The sequence below is a fragment of the Gossypium hirsutum genome, chromosome D12 (genome assembly GCF_007990345.1).
Source record: "Gossypium hirsutum isolate 1008001.06 chromosome D12, Gossypium_hirsutum_v2.1, whole genome shotgun sequence".
In the NCBI taxonomy this organism is placed as follows: Eukaryota; Viridiplantae; Streptophyta; class Magnoliopsida; order Malvales; family Malvaceae; genus Gossypium; species Gossypium hirsutum.
The window spans coordinates 59,842,660-59,864,279 of record NC_053448.1 but is presented as its reverse complement, the minus strand read 5'-3'; the positions used below and the strand labels follow the sequence as shown (position 1 = coordinate 59,864,279).

Here is a 21,620-nt window from a genome sequence, read left to right as displayed (position 1 = left end):
TATTACACATACATATATCTTTGCTTGAAGAAGAAGCTCCTTGAGGGGCAGGTAAGATTTTGAACTGGTCGTGTCAGATTAGGTTGTGGTCCAAGAAAAAACAAAACCTTCATATGATTGAAAGCAAGTTTGAAGAAAACGTAAGGTACATACTTTTTTGGTCAAATTGTGGTTTTGGTTCCTTTATTATTCTCAAGTTTGAGATTTATTTAATGTAACTTGGTCTAATTTATTTTTATAAAATTATTAATTAATCCAAATAATTAGCACGTTTAATTATTCTGATTAAAATACTTATATGAATTTTTCATAAAAAAATAACCCTTTTAACATAAAAAGTTGTTAATGATATTAGGAGTAAAACATGATATTATAAAAGTAGAGGATCGATTTATTCCAAATTTTCTAATTTGAGCATAATAGAGGGACAATATAACCTATTTTCCATTGTTAAGGAAACATAGGAGAGAGGAGGAAGGAACCATGACTTATTGAAGGGTTCAAACATTAAAAGAAGGCAAAAAGTAGAAAGCAAACAACCCTTCATATTACTTTACTTTTTAATTTCTAGCCTACATGATACCTTATAATGCCACTAGTTAATAATATATTAAATAGAAACGTTTAAACGATTAGTGAGACTGAGAAGCATTAAGAATAAGATTTGGGGACATCCTCAATCACTTCCACAAGTTATCCTGTTTCTAGATCAATTGGTCAATGGGGCATTTTGTGATGATATCAGTCCTATGCTCCTAATATCCAAGATATTCTTCTTATAAATTAAGCACCAATGGCGTTACTTTTACTTCACAATTTAGAATAATACTTCATCTCAATCCACCACGGTATTTTAGTCTTTACGATGTATACAAATATTTAGGTTTTAATTTCAATTTTCATCATTCTTTCTACTTTAATTTATTGGAATTTCATCTCAATATTGAAAACTTAGTGTAGTTGTGAATTTAATTTGTTAATTATTTTATTGTATATAAATTGTTGAATTGATGAATTCAATTATTTGAATGGATTGATTTGAATTTAGCTCATATATAATTTTTTTAAAAAAAAGTTAAATTTTGCTATTAGCCTCTATGCTTTGCAAAAGTTATAGATTTAGTCCTTATTCTTTTATTTGGTCAATTTTAGTCTCTGTACTTTTCAAAATTTAAAATTTTAGTCTTGGCCCAAATAGTAGCAGCTAAATTTGTCTGGTTAAATCGAATTATTAGTCTTGTACTATACGTATAATTACAGATTTAGTTCATTTTCTCCAATTGAATCATTCTAAGTCCCTATACTTTTCGAATTTTGAAATTTCAACCTTAACGCAAATGGTAGTTGATAATCCATTAACTAAATTTTTTTGTGAGTAATATGTTAAAATAATAAGTTGACATGACATTACATAGATGGTAATATATTTGGCGCGTTGGATTTTGAAAATAACAGAACTTTGTTTAATGAATTTAACAATTATTGTTTAGGAATTTCAAAAATTTAAAAAAGTACATAAATTAAAATGACCAAATAAAAATATAAGAATTAAATCCACAACTTTTACTAATTACAAACTCTAATAAAAAAAATTCCAACCACAATTCGTAAACAAAAATATTTGTCACAACCCATTTGAATTAACCACACACTCATCCCAAATACTCGACAAGCATACTAATGATGAAACCATGATAAGCATCTTGAATTGAATTATGGATACATGATCCATTGGTTCTAACTAAAAAAGCAAATTAATTGCCAAATATCATTTTAATAAATGCTTTTAGTTCAAAAAAACCCTTCACATTATACAAGATCATTTTTTTGGGTCTTCTTAATTGCACCCCTCTTCTCATTTACATCTTGATGTAGTCCACACAAATAGGTCGTCGTCTGTTAAATTGGCCGCAAATTGTAGGTATAATCGCCTATTATTATATTTGCAAGTCAGCATCAATATCATTAAATCAATTTAGGCCCATATGGGACAACACATCAACCATATCATTACGGATACACAACAAAATTAGAGGTTTCGAAACAGTCCCTCACCGCCAAAAGAGGCTCATTAAGTCTTCTCTCATTGCTGTTTGCCCAAACATCATAATCACTATCCCCCCCCCCCCCGCAAAGAAAACTATTTTTGTAAATAAAATTGACAAACATGGCATGCTAATTAAGTAATTAGTCAGTAATAATGGTGTATAATATGATCCTTGCACGTGCATCGTATTTGCATGTATCCTTACCGTCCTAAACAATGCAATTTTTTTTTTATTACAAGGATTCATCTTCATTGTTACAACCTTGTCCGACATGTGATTTACATGCTCTGCTATATATCAGAATGGAAACTGTAGTTTTTTTTTATTTTTGGGGGGGGGGTTTAAAAAGGGTAAAAATAATAAAAACAGGTTAAGATTAGTATGCCCTAAAGAGGAGGGTGATGAATGTCATTACCAAAGGGAATATGAGAGTCATGTGGAGAAGAAAGCATGAAATAAATACGAGAGGTTTGGACAATGACAAATTAATATTTAAAACTGGAACAGGAATACGTTTAATTACTTCCCATAAAATAAATACGGGGGTGTCATTACCAAATGTTTTATTTAATATTTGAAAGTTAAAATCCAAAAAAAAACGTGGTATGAAAATATATATATTTAAAAGTTGGAAAAAATGTGAAATAAATAAAATGGAGTGAAATAATACAAACGATATGTTTAGTTGCAAAATTATATGTTCGAATCTTATCATGTGCATATTATTATAGGTGGGTTTTAGTCCAGTCAATTTGTTGAGTTTAGTCTAGATTATATCAGTTATTAGTCTGTTTCTGATGTAATAGTTTGATTTTGGATTATGACTACTTAAACAGTTTGTTTGTAATAATTTGATACTTATAATTACTCGGACCTGTATTTTTACTTTGATTGTATTGTACTTGTTACACTAAAAAAAACGTTTAGTTGCAGAATTTTTATTTAATATTTGAAAGTTGAAATCCAAAAAAAAAAAACCGTGGTATGAAAATAATAATATTTAAAAGTGAAATAAAAAAAGGTAGAGCGAAAAAATTAATATTTAAAAACAGGAAAAAAATAAACTAAATATTCTAATCAATAATTAGGAACAAAAAAGAAGGCTTTAATTTAATTTAATTTAATTGTTTTTAAGTTAAAACTTCACCATAAAGTTTTACATTAATGAAAAGTAATTAATATTGTATGCATACTATTTTTGTCTAGAATTAAAAATAAAATGTAGTTTCTTTCACCAAATTAAAAATCACTCAATTGTTTTTCGGTGTCAAGAGAAAATAATAAGTCAAATGCAAGATTTGCAATAATCACTATATCAATAATCCAAACAAAAATATTAAAATTCTAATCAATATTCAAGAAATATAAGAACATAAAGACATTCAATCCTAGTTTATTCAAAGATTTGTATTAATTACCCTCTAAAATTTATTTTCTAATTAACATATTAGGAACCTAATACAAAATTAATATTTTAAAATCATTCAATCAACAAAACCTTGATTTTGCTATCACAAGTAAAATCACTACCTTAACTTTTCAACGATTAATTAATAAATCTCGAAAAAAAATTATTACCAAATTATTGAGATTCACTCAAAAGTATTAAAAGATGGAGTAGAAATTCTAGAATGAGAATAAGAAAATTTTAAATGAAAAATAAAAAATGTTTAAAGAAAATAAAAAGAATAAGGATTTTTAAATTTTAATGGGTTGGAAAGAGATTAATTTATTTTTATATAAAAATATTTATTTTATAAAATAAATTGTATTCAATCTTTTCTGCAATCAATTTATTCCTTATATAAATTAAATTTCCTTTTTATAAAATAGTTTTTTTGAATTATTGTGGGTTAATTGATCACACAATATTTAAGGTGGTCTTGTCATTGCGTGGAAATCACATATTTAAAATATAACATATAATAAATAGTGAAACATATGGTTTGAAACTAATTAATAATAACAAATGAAATATGAACGATATTAAATTGAAAAATAAATAAATTAAATTGTGAGTAAAATAAAATTTAAACACATAAATACATGAATACAATTGTTTATCTGGTGTTATTATCAATCCTGAGTTGATGTTAAGTTAATTTGTGACATCAGCTCAATAAAAAATATTAGTAATATATATTCAATTGATAGAGGTAATAAAGAGTACGCAATAAAATTAAAATGTATAAAAAAATAAATTAAGGTTTTGGTTGAGTGATAAATTTATGATTGTCTGGGTTCAAATCCTACCATATACATATATATATTCAAATAAAAAGATTAAAATACCCTTTTATAATATAGCTTATTTTAAATACAAAAAAAATATTTTAGTAATTTTTCTAATCAAGTTGGTGTCTGGTTGACTCATGACACCAATTCAATAAGCGACTTCAAGAATTGATGAATGTTTTAAATACAAAATGATATTTTAGTATTTTTCTTAACCGAGTTGATGTCGGGTTGACTCGTATCCCCAACTTAATTAGGAGTTTAAATTAGAGCAAGTACAAAATTGATGAAGGCAATAAAATTTACATAATAAAATTAAAATAAGTAAAAAAATTATCAAATTAAATAAAATTAAAATTTTATTGATTCAATTGCCATAAAAGCATGGGATAACATTTAAAAGTTGAAAAAAGTGAAAGAAAAACAACGTACGAGAGAAAATTTTAATATTTAAAGACAGGAAAAGGATTACGTTTAGTTCTAAAAGTTGTATTTAACATTTGAAAGTTAAAATCCAAAAAAGGAACGTGGAATGAAAAGAAATCAATATTTAAAAGTTGTAAAAAAAGCGAAATTGTCGTTTAAATAATTAACTTTAGAAATCAATATTTGATTATTATCATTATTATATACAAAAAAAAACACATATATAATATATAAATACATAATTTTTTTATTCAATTCTTAAAAGTAGGAGTGAGTAAAATTTAATTTGATTTTAAAAGTTGAAATTTTTTAATTTAACTCGAATAAATTTAACAACTCGACTCGAATAGTATTTCAGATGACTCAATTTGAAAACTTTTCACTTGATTCAATCAAAAGCTCACCATTACTTAGAACTATCCATAATCTCAACCCAACCCTCAAATAAGAAGATAAAACACGCTTGAACATGCTTAAACTTATATTCTCTCGCACTGACAAAAACAACCAAATTAAAACTCAAAAAAAAAGTCTTTAAATTTAGGGTAATGTGAGAAGAAGTGTAACATTTCTTCCTTCATTCGGTTGAACCACCACCCACCTTTTTTTTAGTTTCTTCCTTGGCCAAATTGTTGTAACAAAATTTGGGCAACCCTTTCTTCTCTCTTTCTCTATCATTAACCTTTAAGAGAAGCTCTCCCACACGCTTCCATTTCATCACACAAAATGTGGACTTACATGTGATTATTGGTTTGTGTTTAAAATATGATATATTTATATCAAATTTTAAATTGATAATACTATGTCGTGCTATGGTTTTGTGTTTACGGTTATTTTAGTTTATTTTTTATTGTATATGTATAATGTATTCCAGCACCCATTTTCAGAAAATTGATTAACCTAAAACCCGTATATATACAGCCATTTGCTTTCTATTTATGTCAGTGTAGTTTGCATATGATGGAGGAGTGAAACAGAGAAGAAGTGATGAAAAAGTTTACAGCTTTAAGACAGTTTTGAATTGTTTCCCAAATATTTTTACTTGTCAAAAGCCCCATCAGTGCCTTCACATTGTTCTTGCAACACTTTTGATTCTCTGAAAATGGCTGGAATGTGTAAAATGGGATCGGTCTTAAAGTTCATCGGAGGGGTTTTGAATAAAACTGTGAGCTTCGTTGTCTTCTCTGTTCTTGACCTTCTTGATTTCATCTTATGTTATGGTTACAAAGTGGCTGATTTCTGTATCGAAGCCGAGTGGCGGCCTTGTTATTGCTCCTCCGCTAAAGAGGCCATCACTAGCAGCGGCAAGATCTTAGTCTCCGAACAAGGGGAATCCAAGATTGTTTCCCTTAATTCAAGCAAGTTGCAACTGGAGGACATATCGGATACCCTTTATTCACGTCCTTCGTTAGTGGCCGAGGTCTCGAAACTCACCGTTAACGAGCTGAAGAAGTTCAAGTTAGACGGCACCGCCAAGACAAATAAAGGGTCGACGAGATCGACATTTACCATCAACTCCATCATTGTAGAAATGCTTCAAGGCAAGATGGTCGGTAGGCAACTGCATCATATCCCTACATGGTCTGATTGTGATTGTAAATTTTGCAATTCTTGGACATCTTCTAGTAAAGACACACTTTATGTCAAGGCTCAGGGACCAAAGGGTATATATGATTTCATCATATTATGATATTACCATTAAAATTTTCACTTTTTCTCAAGAATTGTTTGTGATTTGTCAGATAATAAAGCACGAGAAGATGTGATATTCATCCATGGCTTCATTTCATCATCAGCATTTTGGACGGAAACTTTATTTCCCAACTTTTCAGACACTGCTAAATCAATTTACAGGTTCTTAGCTGTTGATCTTTTGGGTTTTGGGAGAAGTCCAAAGCCAGCTGATTCACTTTACACCTTAAGAGAACATGTGGGCATGATTGAAAAATCAGTGCTGGAAGCATACGAGGTTAAATCTTTTCACATTGTGGCTCATTCTTTAGGCTGTATCTTAGCCCTTGCTTTAGCTGTAAAACACCCTGGTTCCATCAAGTCTTTAACCCTACTTACACCGGTAAATTTCTTTTCCCCTTTTTACCAATCTTAGGTTTAAAAAAAAAAGAGAGTTGGCAATTAATATGCATGAAAAATGTTGGCAGCCATACTTTTTGGTGCCAAAGGGTGAAGCAGCAACACAATATGTAATGAGAAAATTAGCGCCCCGACGAGTGTGGCCGGTGATGGCATTTTGTACATCATTGGCATGCTGGTACGAGCACATCAGCCGGACGATTTGCCTGGTCATATGCAAGAACCACCGGCTATGGGAATTTCTTACCAAACTTGTCACCAGAAACAGGTGAGCTTTAATTTCGTCAATCCTAATAATTCCTAACACCTCCACAAGTCTTAAGTCATGTCAACCCTACCAACAATCAACTATCCCCATACAGTACGTACGGTAATTCATGTTTTTAATCGTCTTTGACTGTCCAACTTCCACCCTTGGCTTCTGTTTTCTGTTTTCAAATATATGTGAAAGTACGCCCCAAGTATTTCCGTTGAAATTTGGCACAATCATCAAAATTAAAAAATCTTTCTGAATGTTAATTCAGTTGAAATTTAGTATTATTTTGTTGTTTTTAATAATGCAGAGATTCATTTAATAATAGAACAATTAATTTAAATTTTTTCTTATAATATATATTCATCTATATATACAGATAGCCATAGATTTCTTATATTCTCTTAAGGCTAGTTTAGCATTACTTTTGAGAAATAAAATGTTCATTTTAGACATTAAGTAATAAATATGTATTTAAATAATGTTCAAATTAGTTAATATTATGAGATTTTAGTAAGAATATAAAAAATAATTTATTATAATTTGTAGTTAATATTTTAATATATGAAATATAATTTTTAAAAGTTTTTAAAACAATAAATAATAATTATTTATAAAATTTAATTAGAATATATAAACTATATTTTAAATATTAAAATATAACCAATTTTAATGGGAAAGTAATTACATACCCAATATAAATATTATATAAAATATTTTATAAAGATTAAAATTGTCCCTTGTTTCTAAAAGCGTTTTTGTTTTTGAGTTTAAAACCACTTCAAGTTATTACTTGTGGCTCTAAAAACACTTTTAATCTTAAAAACATTTTTGAGAAACAAGCTTAAACTAAGCATTAACCTTTGTTAAATACTCCTACAGAGCTATTAAAATCATATAACTTTCTTTTCAATCAAATTTATATTGTATTACACTTTTACCAAATAAATTATATCCTTGACATAAGATTTCTATATTGGACTTAGTTGGGTCCTGTGTTACTATTATTATATAAATTATGTTCTCTTTTTTATTGATAATTTTGTATAAAAGAACTAAGGGTCTAAGAAGAACAACCTTGAAAAAGAAAGATATTTTAGATCATAAAAATTGGTATAGTCACGTAAAATTTTTCAATGTCTAGTAATAAATTCACCAGTATCAATTTCCTTTATCGCTATGCTTTTTGATACTGACCTTCATCTACCATATCCCTTGAAGTTTAATGCATTTCTTTTTGTTATCAAAATACTTATTATTATTATTATTCAGGGTGAGAACATTCTTGATGGAAGGGTTCTTCTGCCACACACATAACGCGGCCTGGCATACACTTCACAACATTATTTGTGGCACCTCCACCAAACTCGACCGCTACTTGGACGTCGTTCGCGACCGAATGAAGTGCGATGTCAACATATTCCATGGCAAAGATGATGAAGTAATCCCGCTCGAATGCAGCTTCAATGTTCAAAGAAAAATCCCTCGTGCTCGAGTTAAGGTTGTCGAAAACAAAGACCACATTACCATTGTTGTCGGCAGACAAAAGGTCTTTGCTAGGGAACTGGAGGAGATTTGGAATAGATCATCAAGAAGCCATTAAAAGAGTGCCCTTTTAATTAGTTTGGAATTTATATGTTTATTTATTTTCGCTTATGGGCCAAATTAAAACACGAAAAAAAAGAAGAAGAAAAAAATCAGTGAAATTTGCGTAAAGATGACATGAGATTGGCAGGCTTTTTCGTTCTATGTTAATTGCTTAAGACCAATGTGAGATGGTTTGGTGTGTACATGTTGTGGAAATTGCTTAATTAATTGTAACCATATCTATGGTTCTATAAGATGAAACATAGTGTCCTAGTAAACACCTACCAATATTTATATTTTTTAAATTGTTATAAATAAATAATATACCCATGTTCACACTTATCATATTAAAATTTTTATTAAATCCGTTGGATTTCTTTCTAAATAAAATAATATAAAATTTATACACTATTTAAATTTTTTTTTTTAAAATTACATATGAATTTTGATTTACCGTCTAATTTGATATACTGATTTTGATTTGGTGTAATTATACATATGAAACTTTGTTAAGGTTCAAATGTATACATAAACCTTTAATTTTGATTTAATCATACATATTTAAATAAATATATCAATTTATTTTTATATTTGATAAATATAATTATTTTTGTATGCAATATATAAACATAAAATGATGTTATATCAATAATTTTATTAATAATTTGTTAGAATTAGATCAAATCAAAATTTTATGCATAAAATTATAAAAAAAAAAATTCGTATATAATTTTGAGACGGATCCCATTTAAAATTTATAATATATTAATTTTATAACTATAATATTACCATTTAAACCCCAGCGAAAGCGGGGATCAATGCTAGTTTCTTTTGAAAATGTTGTTTAAACCATTTAATTTTTAATTGAAAGACATGAAAATCATTATAATAAATATTTTTATTTTTTCCTAGTCGGTATTGTTATTTTTCAATAAAAATTTTATTTATAGGTTTTATGATTTTTAATAAATTTTAATTTGCTACGATCTTTTAGCTTAATTAGTTTTTAAATTTTTAAATTTATTTCTTAATAAAAGAGTAGGGGTCAAATTGAATAAATGTGTAAAAATTGAGGGTTAAAATTATTATCATTCTTTATACATAAACACCATATTTAACTGAATGTTATTTTTCTCACTCATCTAATGTATAAGAATTAATTTACTAGTAACAAAAAAATTAAAATGCAATCCAAAATCTTTAAAGAATATGTTTAATAGTCTCTGTATTTTTTGGGCTCTTTTTTTTCCCTTATATTTATTATGTGAAAACTAAAATTTAATTAACAATATTGAATTTTTAATATCATTATTATAACAACAGGGTGTTTTATAAAATTGGATAAAAGGAACAAATAAAGGGAGGAATATTTAAACATGATAAAGCAGATGTATGGTTGGGGTGGTCGCTGTCGTGTCTCAAAATATATGGGGAACTCGTCGGCTGTCCAACTTTTCGCATTCGCGTCATCCTCTGCCTCCATTCTCTTAATGGATTGGTTTCAGCTTCAATACTTTTTTCTCGAGTCTTCTGCATTTTCAGTCAACCAAATTATTAATGTAGTGGTGAATTTTTATCCCATAAGGGTAAATTATAGAATTAGTCACTCAATTATTAGTATATTTTTGTTTTGGCCATCCAACTATCAATATTTTCAATTTAGTTATTAATATTAGACCAGTTTTATTTTGGTCACTCTTCGTTAAATGCTTAATGAAAGTCCTCAATATTTATAAGTCATATCAATTTCATTGTAATCCTAAATAATTCAATAAATTTAACCCTCCGCATTTATAACTTCTATCAATTTGATCCTCAAACACATGTAATTATATTTAAACCCATATAATTAAATCTTGATAAACTTACATGCAAAATGGTGATTTTGATAACCCAAAACTCAATAAATTTATGGTTTTTCAAAAAGATTCAAGGGAATATTAATCATTGTTTCAGAAATTTGGGGGACCTTAGCCAACCATTTGGCCATACACAAATAATGATTCCGTAATTGCAAATAATAAAATTTGGATAGTGAAAAACTAAAAGATTGAAGCATAGGAGTGTAAAGCAAATAAAGAGATATGGTATGGTGTGGTGTGTCTTAACCAATTCATTCCTCACACAGATTTGATGATCATTGCCCAATTTGTCACTTCTCTTCTTCCTTGTGGATATTACACACAAGATTTGCAATACTTCATCCTACTAAATTTCTCACCTGATATTTAAGGGAAGGTGGAAGAAAAATTTCCTGATTTGGTTAGGACTTTGAGACTGCAGTGCAGTTTTTGGGAAGAAAAACCATTGAAATGGGTAACTGTTTATTGGCAGAAATGTTAGCTAACTTAGAAATTTTGTAGATTAAAAATTAAATCTGCCTTTTTCTCCACGCCTTATTAAGGTTGGTGAATTATATCAACCTAACAATTGCCAGCTGTATAAACATTAAGCTCAACAGAATATATTTTTTAAGTCTTAAATGGAATATGAAAAGCGAGAGAGAATGTTTTATTAGGCCTACAATGTTCGATTAAGATGCCACATGGGAATTGGGTCAGTCGATCCAATTTTTGTTCTCTTCTTCTCTGGGAATTGGGTCCTGTAAGCCCATTGTGCAAGAAGACAATCTAAATTTAATGATGGCGTAATCACAAATTCAGCCCTTAATCTTTTTTTTCTTCATTTTGGCCATTATTTTTCTTATTAGTTCAATTTAGTCTTTTTAACAAGTATTAAATTTCATCAAAAAAATCTAATTATTATTTTTAATAAACTACTAACTAAAACGTTAATTTCTTTCTTCCAGCCAAAAAATAGTACCAGCAGTCGATCACAATGACCAAAGAAAAGAACAACTTTCTCATAGAATGGAAAGAGTTAATTCCGCTAATCATCCCTAAATTCCAACTCTCATTTTAAATTAGTCCCTAAATAAAACTATTGAAGTTATGCCACTTAGGTCATTTTGTTGCTAAGATTGTTAATTTAACTGTTAAATGACATATTAGATCTTATGTGATATAATTTAAAACTAAAATTTTAAGAAAAAATGGATATTGTGAAAATATTAATTTTGAAACTCTCTCTCTCTCTCTTCCAGTTTTACTTTATCTTTAGTTTTTATTTATACGATAATGTTTTATTTTCATTTTAAATTTAACTACATAAGATTTGACACGTCATCTAATGATTTTAATAACGAAAGGACGTGATTAATATAACATCGATAGTTTAGGGATGTAATACTGAAAGATAAATTTAGAATGAGATCATGATTTAAAGATGTCTAGTACAATTAAATCAAATAAAAAAAATACTAATTAAAGATATAAAATCTTTATTATTATGAACCAAAGAGGGATACAGGTTGGCAAAGGATGGCCCATTCTTCAAGTATATTCGAAACAATCACCGTTATGAACTTATCAGTGTTTTGAATGTGACCAATTTTGATAAAAATTAGTGACTAAATCATACTCGAGTTTAATTTATACCATCATTGAAAGAGTTGTAATTTAACTAAAAAGAAAGCTTAAACGGTAAAACAAACAAAGATGCCTGTGGTTAACATATATCACAATATCACCCTTAGTTAGAACCTTATTTCTTGGTTAACATGTGTCGAATACTTGTCAAAATTAATCAGATAACAACTTTTTTTATTAAAAAATGAGGTATCGAGACTTCGATTTCATAAATCGAGCCGTAAATATTTTTATAAATATTTATGGAGTGTCATTAAAGTATTATTAAAGTTCCGTTAGAAAATTTTGATGTTTTGATAGTTAATTAATTAAAAAAAGACTAAATTGAAAAAAGGTGCAAAACTTGCTAATTAAAGAAATAGTGATTAAATAGCCTAAATGGTAAATAAGGGAGGACTAAAAAAGTCAATTAGACACACATGGGAAGGCTGAGGCGGCATAAGGAAAAAAAAACAATGAAATTAGGTGATTAAGGGGTAAAATTGGAAATGAAATAGCTAAAAATGGGATTTAATAGTTTCTAGGTAATTCTTCATCAATCTTCAGCCTAAAAACGCCATTTAAGAACCCTTAAGAAGCTGGCTTTATATTTTAGCTCCATGTAAGTTTAATTCTTGCATTTTTCTTGTAATTCTTGTGTTTTTAAGACTTTTACAATTAGGTCCAGCTAGCCATTTCTTTAGTTTTTGATTTTATTGGTAATTTTGAAAGTTACCACTGATGAATACTGAATATTTTTGACGAATTAACATGTATTTATAGCTTTAATTTTGTTGTATGATGATTTTATAAAGTGATTTTGATAGATATTGATTTTGGGACCAAATTGTAAAAAGGTTAAATATTAGGGTTTGGTATAGAAATTTTGAATATCAAGGGCTGTATAATAGTGTAGAATATTTAGATAAATTATCATTTGAGAAAAAAATAGCTTATTTGATAGACTAATTGGTAAAGGACTAAATTGAAAAAGTTATAGAAGTTAGGGTAATTGTGTAATTTTGAAAATTGAGGGGTATTAATTGTGAAGTGAATTGGAACTGAAATATATGCTAATGAATAAATAATTTCATATTTTATATCAAGAACCCATAGACAATCGTGAAAAAGAGAAATTAGCAGAATAGTCCCTAAACTTCTACAAATCTTACAATTTAACCTAGGTAAGTTCGTATGGTTAAAATTTAATAATTATATTGAATTGATGTATGATATTATGTATTTAGTATATTGTTGAAAAATGGAATATTGTTAAATTATGAATTTGAAGTGAATATCTGATTTAAATGGAATGCGTGATTAAGTACAATCGTTGTGTGGCGATCAGCAAAGGAAGAATTAACGAAAAATTACCCAAGTAAACCGAGGTTCAGCATTTGTTGCGAAATTTCATGTTTACTTTCTGTTTCGCTCTCACGAGCTTCTGTTTAACTCATATGAGTTTCAATTCAACCCTAATGGGTTTCCGTTCAGCTCTTTTGAGCTTCTGTTTAACCCTTATCGATTTTCGTTCAGCTCTTATGAGCTTCCGTTCAACCCTTACGGGTTTCTACTTAGCACTTATGTGCTTCTGTTTAGCCTTCAGGCTTCTGAAAATGATGTTCTCATATCCGTAAGCCGTTCTCCGATTCGGTAAGATTTGATAAATGACTTATGTAATTGAAATGGAAAGATTTATTGTTTATTATTGATATTGATTTGAAAGAAGTGTGTTCGTCGATTCATGTTGTGTATGATTAATTTACTATTTAATTTATTATATTAAGTTCGGTAAGATCTATGTTTAACCTATCGAACTTACTAAGCTTCATTAAGCTTACTTGTGTTGTTTAATGTTATTTTAGATTAACTTGAGGTCGGGAGATCGAATCAACACATCAAGCCACACTATCCAACTCACACTGGTAGTTTTTGCAATGTATATTATGGTTCACATGGCATGTATAGGTTTGGTTTGGAAGTGAAATAAATTGAAATGTGGTTGTGAATGATATATGCTTGTATGTATGTAATTAGTAGTAGATTTTGATAAATTAATGAGATGGATTAAATAAGTAAGTTTAAGTATTTGAGTATTTATGATGTTATGTCATGCTTAAAACATGATTTTGACTTGTGTTCATTGTTTGTTTGGGATGTATTAAAATGTTGTGTATAGGTTGATATCAAAATGAATGAGAAAAGTGGCTTTAAAATGGCATATTTTCGTCCACACGAGCAAAGACACGGGCGTGTGTCTCAGCCGTATGTGACACACGGCCTAACACACGGGCGTGTGTTTCGCCTGTGTGTCCCCTACATCTTTAAAATTGAGAAACATAATGCCCAGGTTTTTGTACACGGCCTAACACACGGGCGTGTGGTTTGGTTGTGTAACCCCTGCACTTTAATTTCATAACACACGGCCTAGCACACAGGCGTGTGGCTTGGCTGTGTGACCCAAGTCAGTAAGCACACTAAATTAGACACAGGCTGTGACACGACTATGTGCCCCTATTTTGAATGCCCACACGGCCTGACCACACGGGCGTGTGTCCCCTGCAGCTAAGGCAAATTTTGAAATTTTGGGAGAAATTCTCTGAGTTTTCGGTTTAGTCTCAATTTAATTGTAACGCGTATTTTGGGCATCGAGGGCTCATACAAGGGACAATATGAATAATTTATGAATAGTTCCTATTATGTATGTTAAATGATATGAGATATTTGTTTTTGATCTGAAAAGTCTGGTAATGCTTCATCACTCTGTTCCAGCGATAGATAAGGGTTAGGGGTGTTACACAAACTTGTCTTCCACCTACATTAACACTTAAATACATTCACAAGCCAATACAAGACATTTAATTCAAGCAAAAAACCAAGTCTTATGCATGACATAATACCTTATATAACCAATTATACAAACTTACCTAATTTATTAAATTCACATACATGTATATTTTATCAAATATGCTAACTCAAATTAATCATTAATATGCCAATATGATTTGTAACACCCCCTAACCCTTATTCGTCACTAGAACAGGGTTACGGAGCATTACCGGACTTTTTAGATCAAATATGAACATTATATAATCATCTAACATACACATCATAATTTAATCATATTGTCCCTTTTATGAGCCCCCGAGGCTCAAAATATGTGTTAGAAACAAATCGGGACTAAATCGGGTACTCCAAGAATTTTTCGCAAAATTTCAAAAATTTTCCTAAGTGCAGGGGACACACGCCCATGTGTTAGCCGTGTGTCTCACACGGTCCAGTCACACGCCCGTGTGTCTGGCCGTGAGGACTCAAAATGAACCTTAAACATCAAGTTTACCCTTCCCTGCAACCTTGAACACCAAGCAATTCAAAAACCAATCATTCAATCACTTTAAAACACGATTTAATACCTTTAGAACATGTCAAAACAATCATCCTAGTTTCCTAATCAATGTACCCTCATAGGTACTTCACATATATTATCAAAACAATCATATAAAACTCCATTTAAGCCAATTCTAAATTCATACAAATTTCATCCCAAAATTGCCTATATCACTCTCACTTATGCATCAACTTAAACATTCCATATTAAACCTCAACTTAACACATATAATCATGTATATAAGTAACCAATGTCATCTTATAACATCATTTACATTCACATCCCAAAATGACAAGCATAAGACATCCTAGGTACATGCCGAAACAAAAAGAAATATACATCACCACGTTTTGAGTTAGGGGTCGTTGATGGATGCTGAATCGGCAATTTGACTTTAACCTAACCTGCGCACAGAAAACAAACCATACGCTGAGTATAAACTGTAACACCCCAACCCATATCCCTCGCCGGAACCAGGTTACGGAGCATTACTGGAGATTACAGATCAAAAGAAAGAAATCTCAAACATTTTATATCATCAAAACAAGTCATCAAAGCATCATTTTAATCCAAATTATAAACTCTCCAAAATAGATCTTATAACTTCATTTACAATCAAACCATAAAATAAGTAATATTTAGACACTCTAGGTACATGCCGACACAAAGAAATAAACATCACCATATTTGAGTTCGGGATCGTTGTTGGATGTTGAATCAGCGATCAAACTTAAGTATTTAACCTGCGCACGGAAAACGAAACCGTATGCTGAGTAAAAACTCAGTGGTATTTCTATAAGCTGAATATTTAAAAATAAAACAACAAAATATGTATAATAAAATTTTAAGCACAATTGAACATTTAAAATCACACAATACTCAATTTTCATCACTTGCTATATATAATACATTTCCATAATTTATTCACGTATCATTTAAACAATGACACTATCCATTCCACAATCAATTTATGAGTATATAATTCGTGTATTCCATGTATTTACAACATATTTCACGTTTTATTTTCAGTTTACTATCTCATATTCTTATTCTTAGCCCAAAGTAGATTTTATAGAATACACCGGATATACGGAAAAAATACAGAGGTGCATTATTATGCACTAATGAACAGAGAGCACTAAAGTGCTATACAGAGAGCACAGATGTGCTAAATGGAGAGCACTGACGTGTTAGTAATCAGAGAGCACCAACGTGCTAATAATCAGAGCGCGCGCTAAAGTTCCTTAATGGCATGCCACTAATATCCCAGTAGTTCTAAATTCCATCTACTTGGGCATTAAGGCTGAATTTTATACATATAAAAAACAATTCAATTATCATATTTGCACAATTTCACATTTACACATATATATTCATAATATATATTCCACTTTAATTCAACCAATATAATTTCATCACATATCAAGACAATCCATTTCAATTGTAAAAAAAAAACAATAATTCTCACCTCAATCACTTACCATAACATTTAATTAAAAATACAACAATTAATAATTAGATTAGGATTATAGAAATACAAACGAGGAATTCCAAGCTATTCCTCGTCGACTATATTTTTCCCCTTTTTAGTCGAGAATTTCGGTACGACGATTGCTACGGAATTAAAACAATTAAAAATCATCAATACAACACCATTCAATCTCACATTAAATATTTCAATTTTTACTCAATATTTGCCTAATTTCCAATTTAGTCCTTGAACCGAGACTAATTTTTATTCTCAAAACTAATTTCATATTTTCACCATAAATCTCTAATTTTGAAATTCTCTCAATTTAGTCCCTATTAATTCAAAACTTATGTTTTATTTTACAAATCAATTTAACCCCTGTTTCATCAATTAATTCAACATGAACAACATCTAAAAATTTACTAACTTTCAAAATTTCAACTTAAATCAAGTAGTATTTTGTTCTAGGATTCCAAAAACTCAAAAATTATAAGAAAAACGATTAAATTGACTTACCAAATTAAGTTTGAACCTCAAAAACCCCAAATCTCATTTTTTCTTTTCTTTCTCCTTTCTCCTTCTCTGTTTCGTTTTTCAATTCTGTTTCTATTCTCTTTTTCTATCTTATGCCGCCTTAACTTTAGAAAAAGGCATAATTGCCTATTTGATCCTTTTAACTTTTCTTTAATCTTTAATTAAACTTTTATCTCTATTGCAATTTAATCCTTTTTAATCAATTAACCATCGAAACGTTAAAATTTCTTAACCAAACTTTAAAACTACCCTAATGACACTCCGTAAATATTTATAAAAATATTTACGGCTCAGTTTGTAATATCAAGGTCTTGATACCTCGTTTTCAACCTAATTTACCTAATAATTTTTTTTAAATCACAAAATTCAGTAATTCAAAAATATTTCTAAAATCACGCTTAACTTATAATTATTAATTAATAAATTTTTCTAACTTTTTTATTGGATTTAGTGATCTTAAATCACTATTCTGACACTACTGAAAATTGAGCTGTTACATAAACTCAGTGGTATTTCTATAATCCGAATGCTTAAAAGTAAAATAATATAACATACAATAACTATAGTCATAAAATTATTCAATTCATAATTAAGGTATTTATAACATTCAATTTTTATCATTTGCTATCCCATATAGCTTTTCACAATATGAACATAAATCATTTAAACAACAATATTGTTCATGCATATTCAATTCGTAAATACAAAAATCATGTGTCTCTAACCATATTTCAAATCACCACTCAATATCAATCATAACACTATTTTATTCAATAACCCTTATTAACCTGACATGGACTCGAACGGATACACGGATCCAACCAAAACACACCAGTTTGGCACCCAGTGCCTCATCGGATAATTCGAAGCAATAAGTTGACACCCAATGTCCCATCGGTCATGTTGAAGTAAATTGATACCCAGTACCTCATTGAATTTATCTGAAGTAATAATCTGACATCCAGTGTCTCATCGACTCGAAGTCGGAGTATCCCTGAACTCTTCCAATCCTATAGCATGCCATCTATATCCGACTCAGCCTTATACAATTAATAGGGTTTCAATTCACTTTTCTAAAGCCATAATTATTCAATACTCAATTATCGCATAAATCACAATTTCACATACATTCAATTCAATATAAAAGATTCTAACACTTACCTTATTTACTTGCCATAAACATTTAAATCAAAATACAACAATTAATAATTCAATTTGGATTATAGAAATACAAACCAGAACTTCTGAGCTACTCTTCTTCGACTTTATCTTTTCCTTTCTTAGTTCAAGTTTCTGGTACAACATTAGCTACGGTACAATTAAAATTCATCAATACAATACAATTTCACATTGAATATTTCAATTTTTATTCAACTTTTGTCTAAATACCAATTTAGTCCCTAAACTGAGACTAACTTTATTTCTTTAAAACTAATTCTATATTTTCATTCAATTTCCACTTTAGACTAAATTCAACTCTCTAATTTCACTCAAATACCTAAATTTTGAAATTTTTACAATTTAGTCCCCAATACTCAAAAATTATAATTTATTTTATAATTCAATCCCTTTTTCATTTCTAACTTAAAATTCTATCAATTTAATCCCAAATACTTAAATTATTCAACATGAATAACATCTAAAAATTCAATATTTTTTAAAATTTCAACATAGGTTAAGTAGTATTCAATATTAGGATTCTAAAAAGATAAAAATTACAAGAAAATGGACTAAATTGACTTACCAATTAAGCTATGAACCCTTGAAAACCTTAATTTTTTTCTCCTTTTTCTTTCTCTCTTTTTCTTCTCTGTTTCCTTATACTTTGTTCTTCTTTTTCTATTCTTTTTCTTTCATTTATTTTATGTTTCATTTATTTATTATATTTACTTATTATAATATATAATATAATATATATACTTAATAATTAAGATATAATATTATAATATTATAATATATATTTTAACTTTAAGTTTTATAAATATCTATCTTATGCCGCCTCATTTATAAGCAATGGCATAATTACTTATTTAGTCCCATTAATTTTTCTTTAATCTATAATTCAACTTTCACCCTTTATGCAATTTAGTCCTTATAACTAACTTCTCTTAATTCATGCAAATTCACCTAACAAAACCCTAATTAACCACACAACTAGCTTCATATTTACGAGTTTGATTTACAGTAACGAAGTCTCAAAAATACACTTTTCGACACCCGTGACTATCGGGTCATTGCATGATTTCTATCAACCAACCATTTAAACTCACACCAAACAAAACATGTTATAGCCTCATATATTTACACATCAAAACATATCTATCACAAGTCATTCCAATGGCTAGTTATAACCAAAACACATATTTGCCATCAATGGCCCAATTCAACCTATACATGTCATTATACCAAAATTTAGTTCGTTACATATACCGAAATGAGCCGAAGGATAGTCTGATGTAGCTCCGACCAACTTCCAACCTTTACGAGCTTCCGAATACTATAAAACAGAAGAAATAAAACAGTGTAAACATTTAATGCTTAGTAAGTTCATATAACATGAAATTTAACTTACCATTTAATCACAATTAAGGTAAGCATATAAAGCATACTCAAGCAAGATGGCCAAAAGCCCTAGCACATATCCTCATCAACCATGTTAGACATGTATTCATATAAATGTCAAGGAACATGTGTGAGCTCAACAATACCAAGTTTCCATGTTCATAATTTTTCACTTCTTGTATTCATATATCATTTTCATTTACTTCATGTATATACAGATACTAATTCATTTTGAACTCATATATTTTCTCATGTCAGGACTTTTCCCTTTGATTCATTGAAAATATCGATGGATACACGGGTAGTACACTCTAGGTGTACAAAATTGTAACCTGTCAATTCATATACATGAATGCTCATGAAAACATGTAAATGGGAAGCTCTTTCAAGCCATATAGCGGGAAGCTTATAAGAGCCATAATCGGGAAGTTCAAGCGAGCCAATATCGGGAAGTTCTGGAGAGCCATTAATCAGGAAGCTCATGAAAGAACCTTTAATCGGGAAGCTCCGGAGAGCCGTATATCGGGAAGCTCATAAGAGTTGTGTTGTGTCTGCAACACATGCAGGATCACAACCAATCGGGATGCTCTGAAGAGCTATTATCGAGAAGCTTACAAGAACCATATAACGGAAAGCTCGTGAGAGCCAAATATTGGGATGCTCATGAGAGCTAATAACGGGATGCTCTTTCGAGCTGTAGTGTGGTCGCAACATATGCAGAACCACAACCAATTCGGGAACCCTGTATCCATCGAATTTCATTTATTCAAACGAGACTTACTACTTGTCGGACATTGTCGGATATGTGATTGATTTTCATATATGAAAATTACACAATTCACATACACAAAATTCAATTCAAACATATAAAATATACAATTTAGTTACACGAACTTCTCTTCACAATTGTTCGTGTATTTGTAATCTACTAATCCGATACCTTCTCATTTCCTCGTTCTAACTCCGTATTTGGTCTATCCGGATCTATATGAATGAATTTAACATCAATTCATATTCAATTCAATTCAATTCACATCTTTGGCAAAATTATCATTTTGCCCCTATACTTTTATTTAATTACAATTTCATCCCTAGGCTCGGAAAATAAAATTCATGCAATTTAATCCTTATTCCAAGCCTAACTAATTTTTACATGTAACAATAGCAGCTCATGTGTTTCATAAAATTTAGATTTTTTCCATGAATTTTACATCTTTTCAATTTAGTCCCTAAATCACAATTTCATCAAAATTCTCTTTGATAAGTTTACAAATTAATCCCCGAGATATTAGATTAAGCTATTACGATCTCAGAAACATAAAAATTACTAAAAACGAGACTTGAATACTCACCTGATTGAGCCAATTAAGTTTATTTGGGGAAGATGATATAAAATGATGATATTTTTATATTTAATTACTTTATCATCTTTTACTATTTCACTTTCCAATTTTGTCCTTTTTATTTAGTTTTCCATTAATGAATCATCATACTTATCTACTGACTCCTCTTAATGGTCTATTTGCCATATAAGGACCTCAAATATTGAATTCCATAG

The 21,620-nt window shown here is 29.4% G+C and overlaps 1 protein-coding gene across 1 annotated transcript; it reads left to right on the top strand.

The window, feature by feature from the left end:
• Nucleotides 1-5,228: 5,228 nt before the first annotated feature.
• Nucleotides 5,229-8,980, top strand: LOC107947207 (probable lysophospholipase BODYGUARD 3). The gene is made up of 4 exons (XM_016881786.2): nucleotides 5,229-6,373; nucleotides 6,452-6,783; nucleotides 6,869-7,068; nucleotides 8,326-8,980. Exons 1-4 carry the CDS (start codon nucleotides 5,812-5,814, stop codon nucleotides 8,654-8,656), a joined length of 1,425 nt encoding a protein of 474 aa, XP_016737275.1. The 5' UTR covers nucleotides 5,229-5,811; the 3' UTR covers nucleotides 8,657-8,980.
• The last annotated feature ends 12,640 nt before the right edge of the window (nucleotides 8,981-21,620 follow it).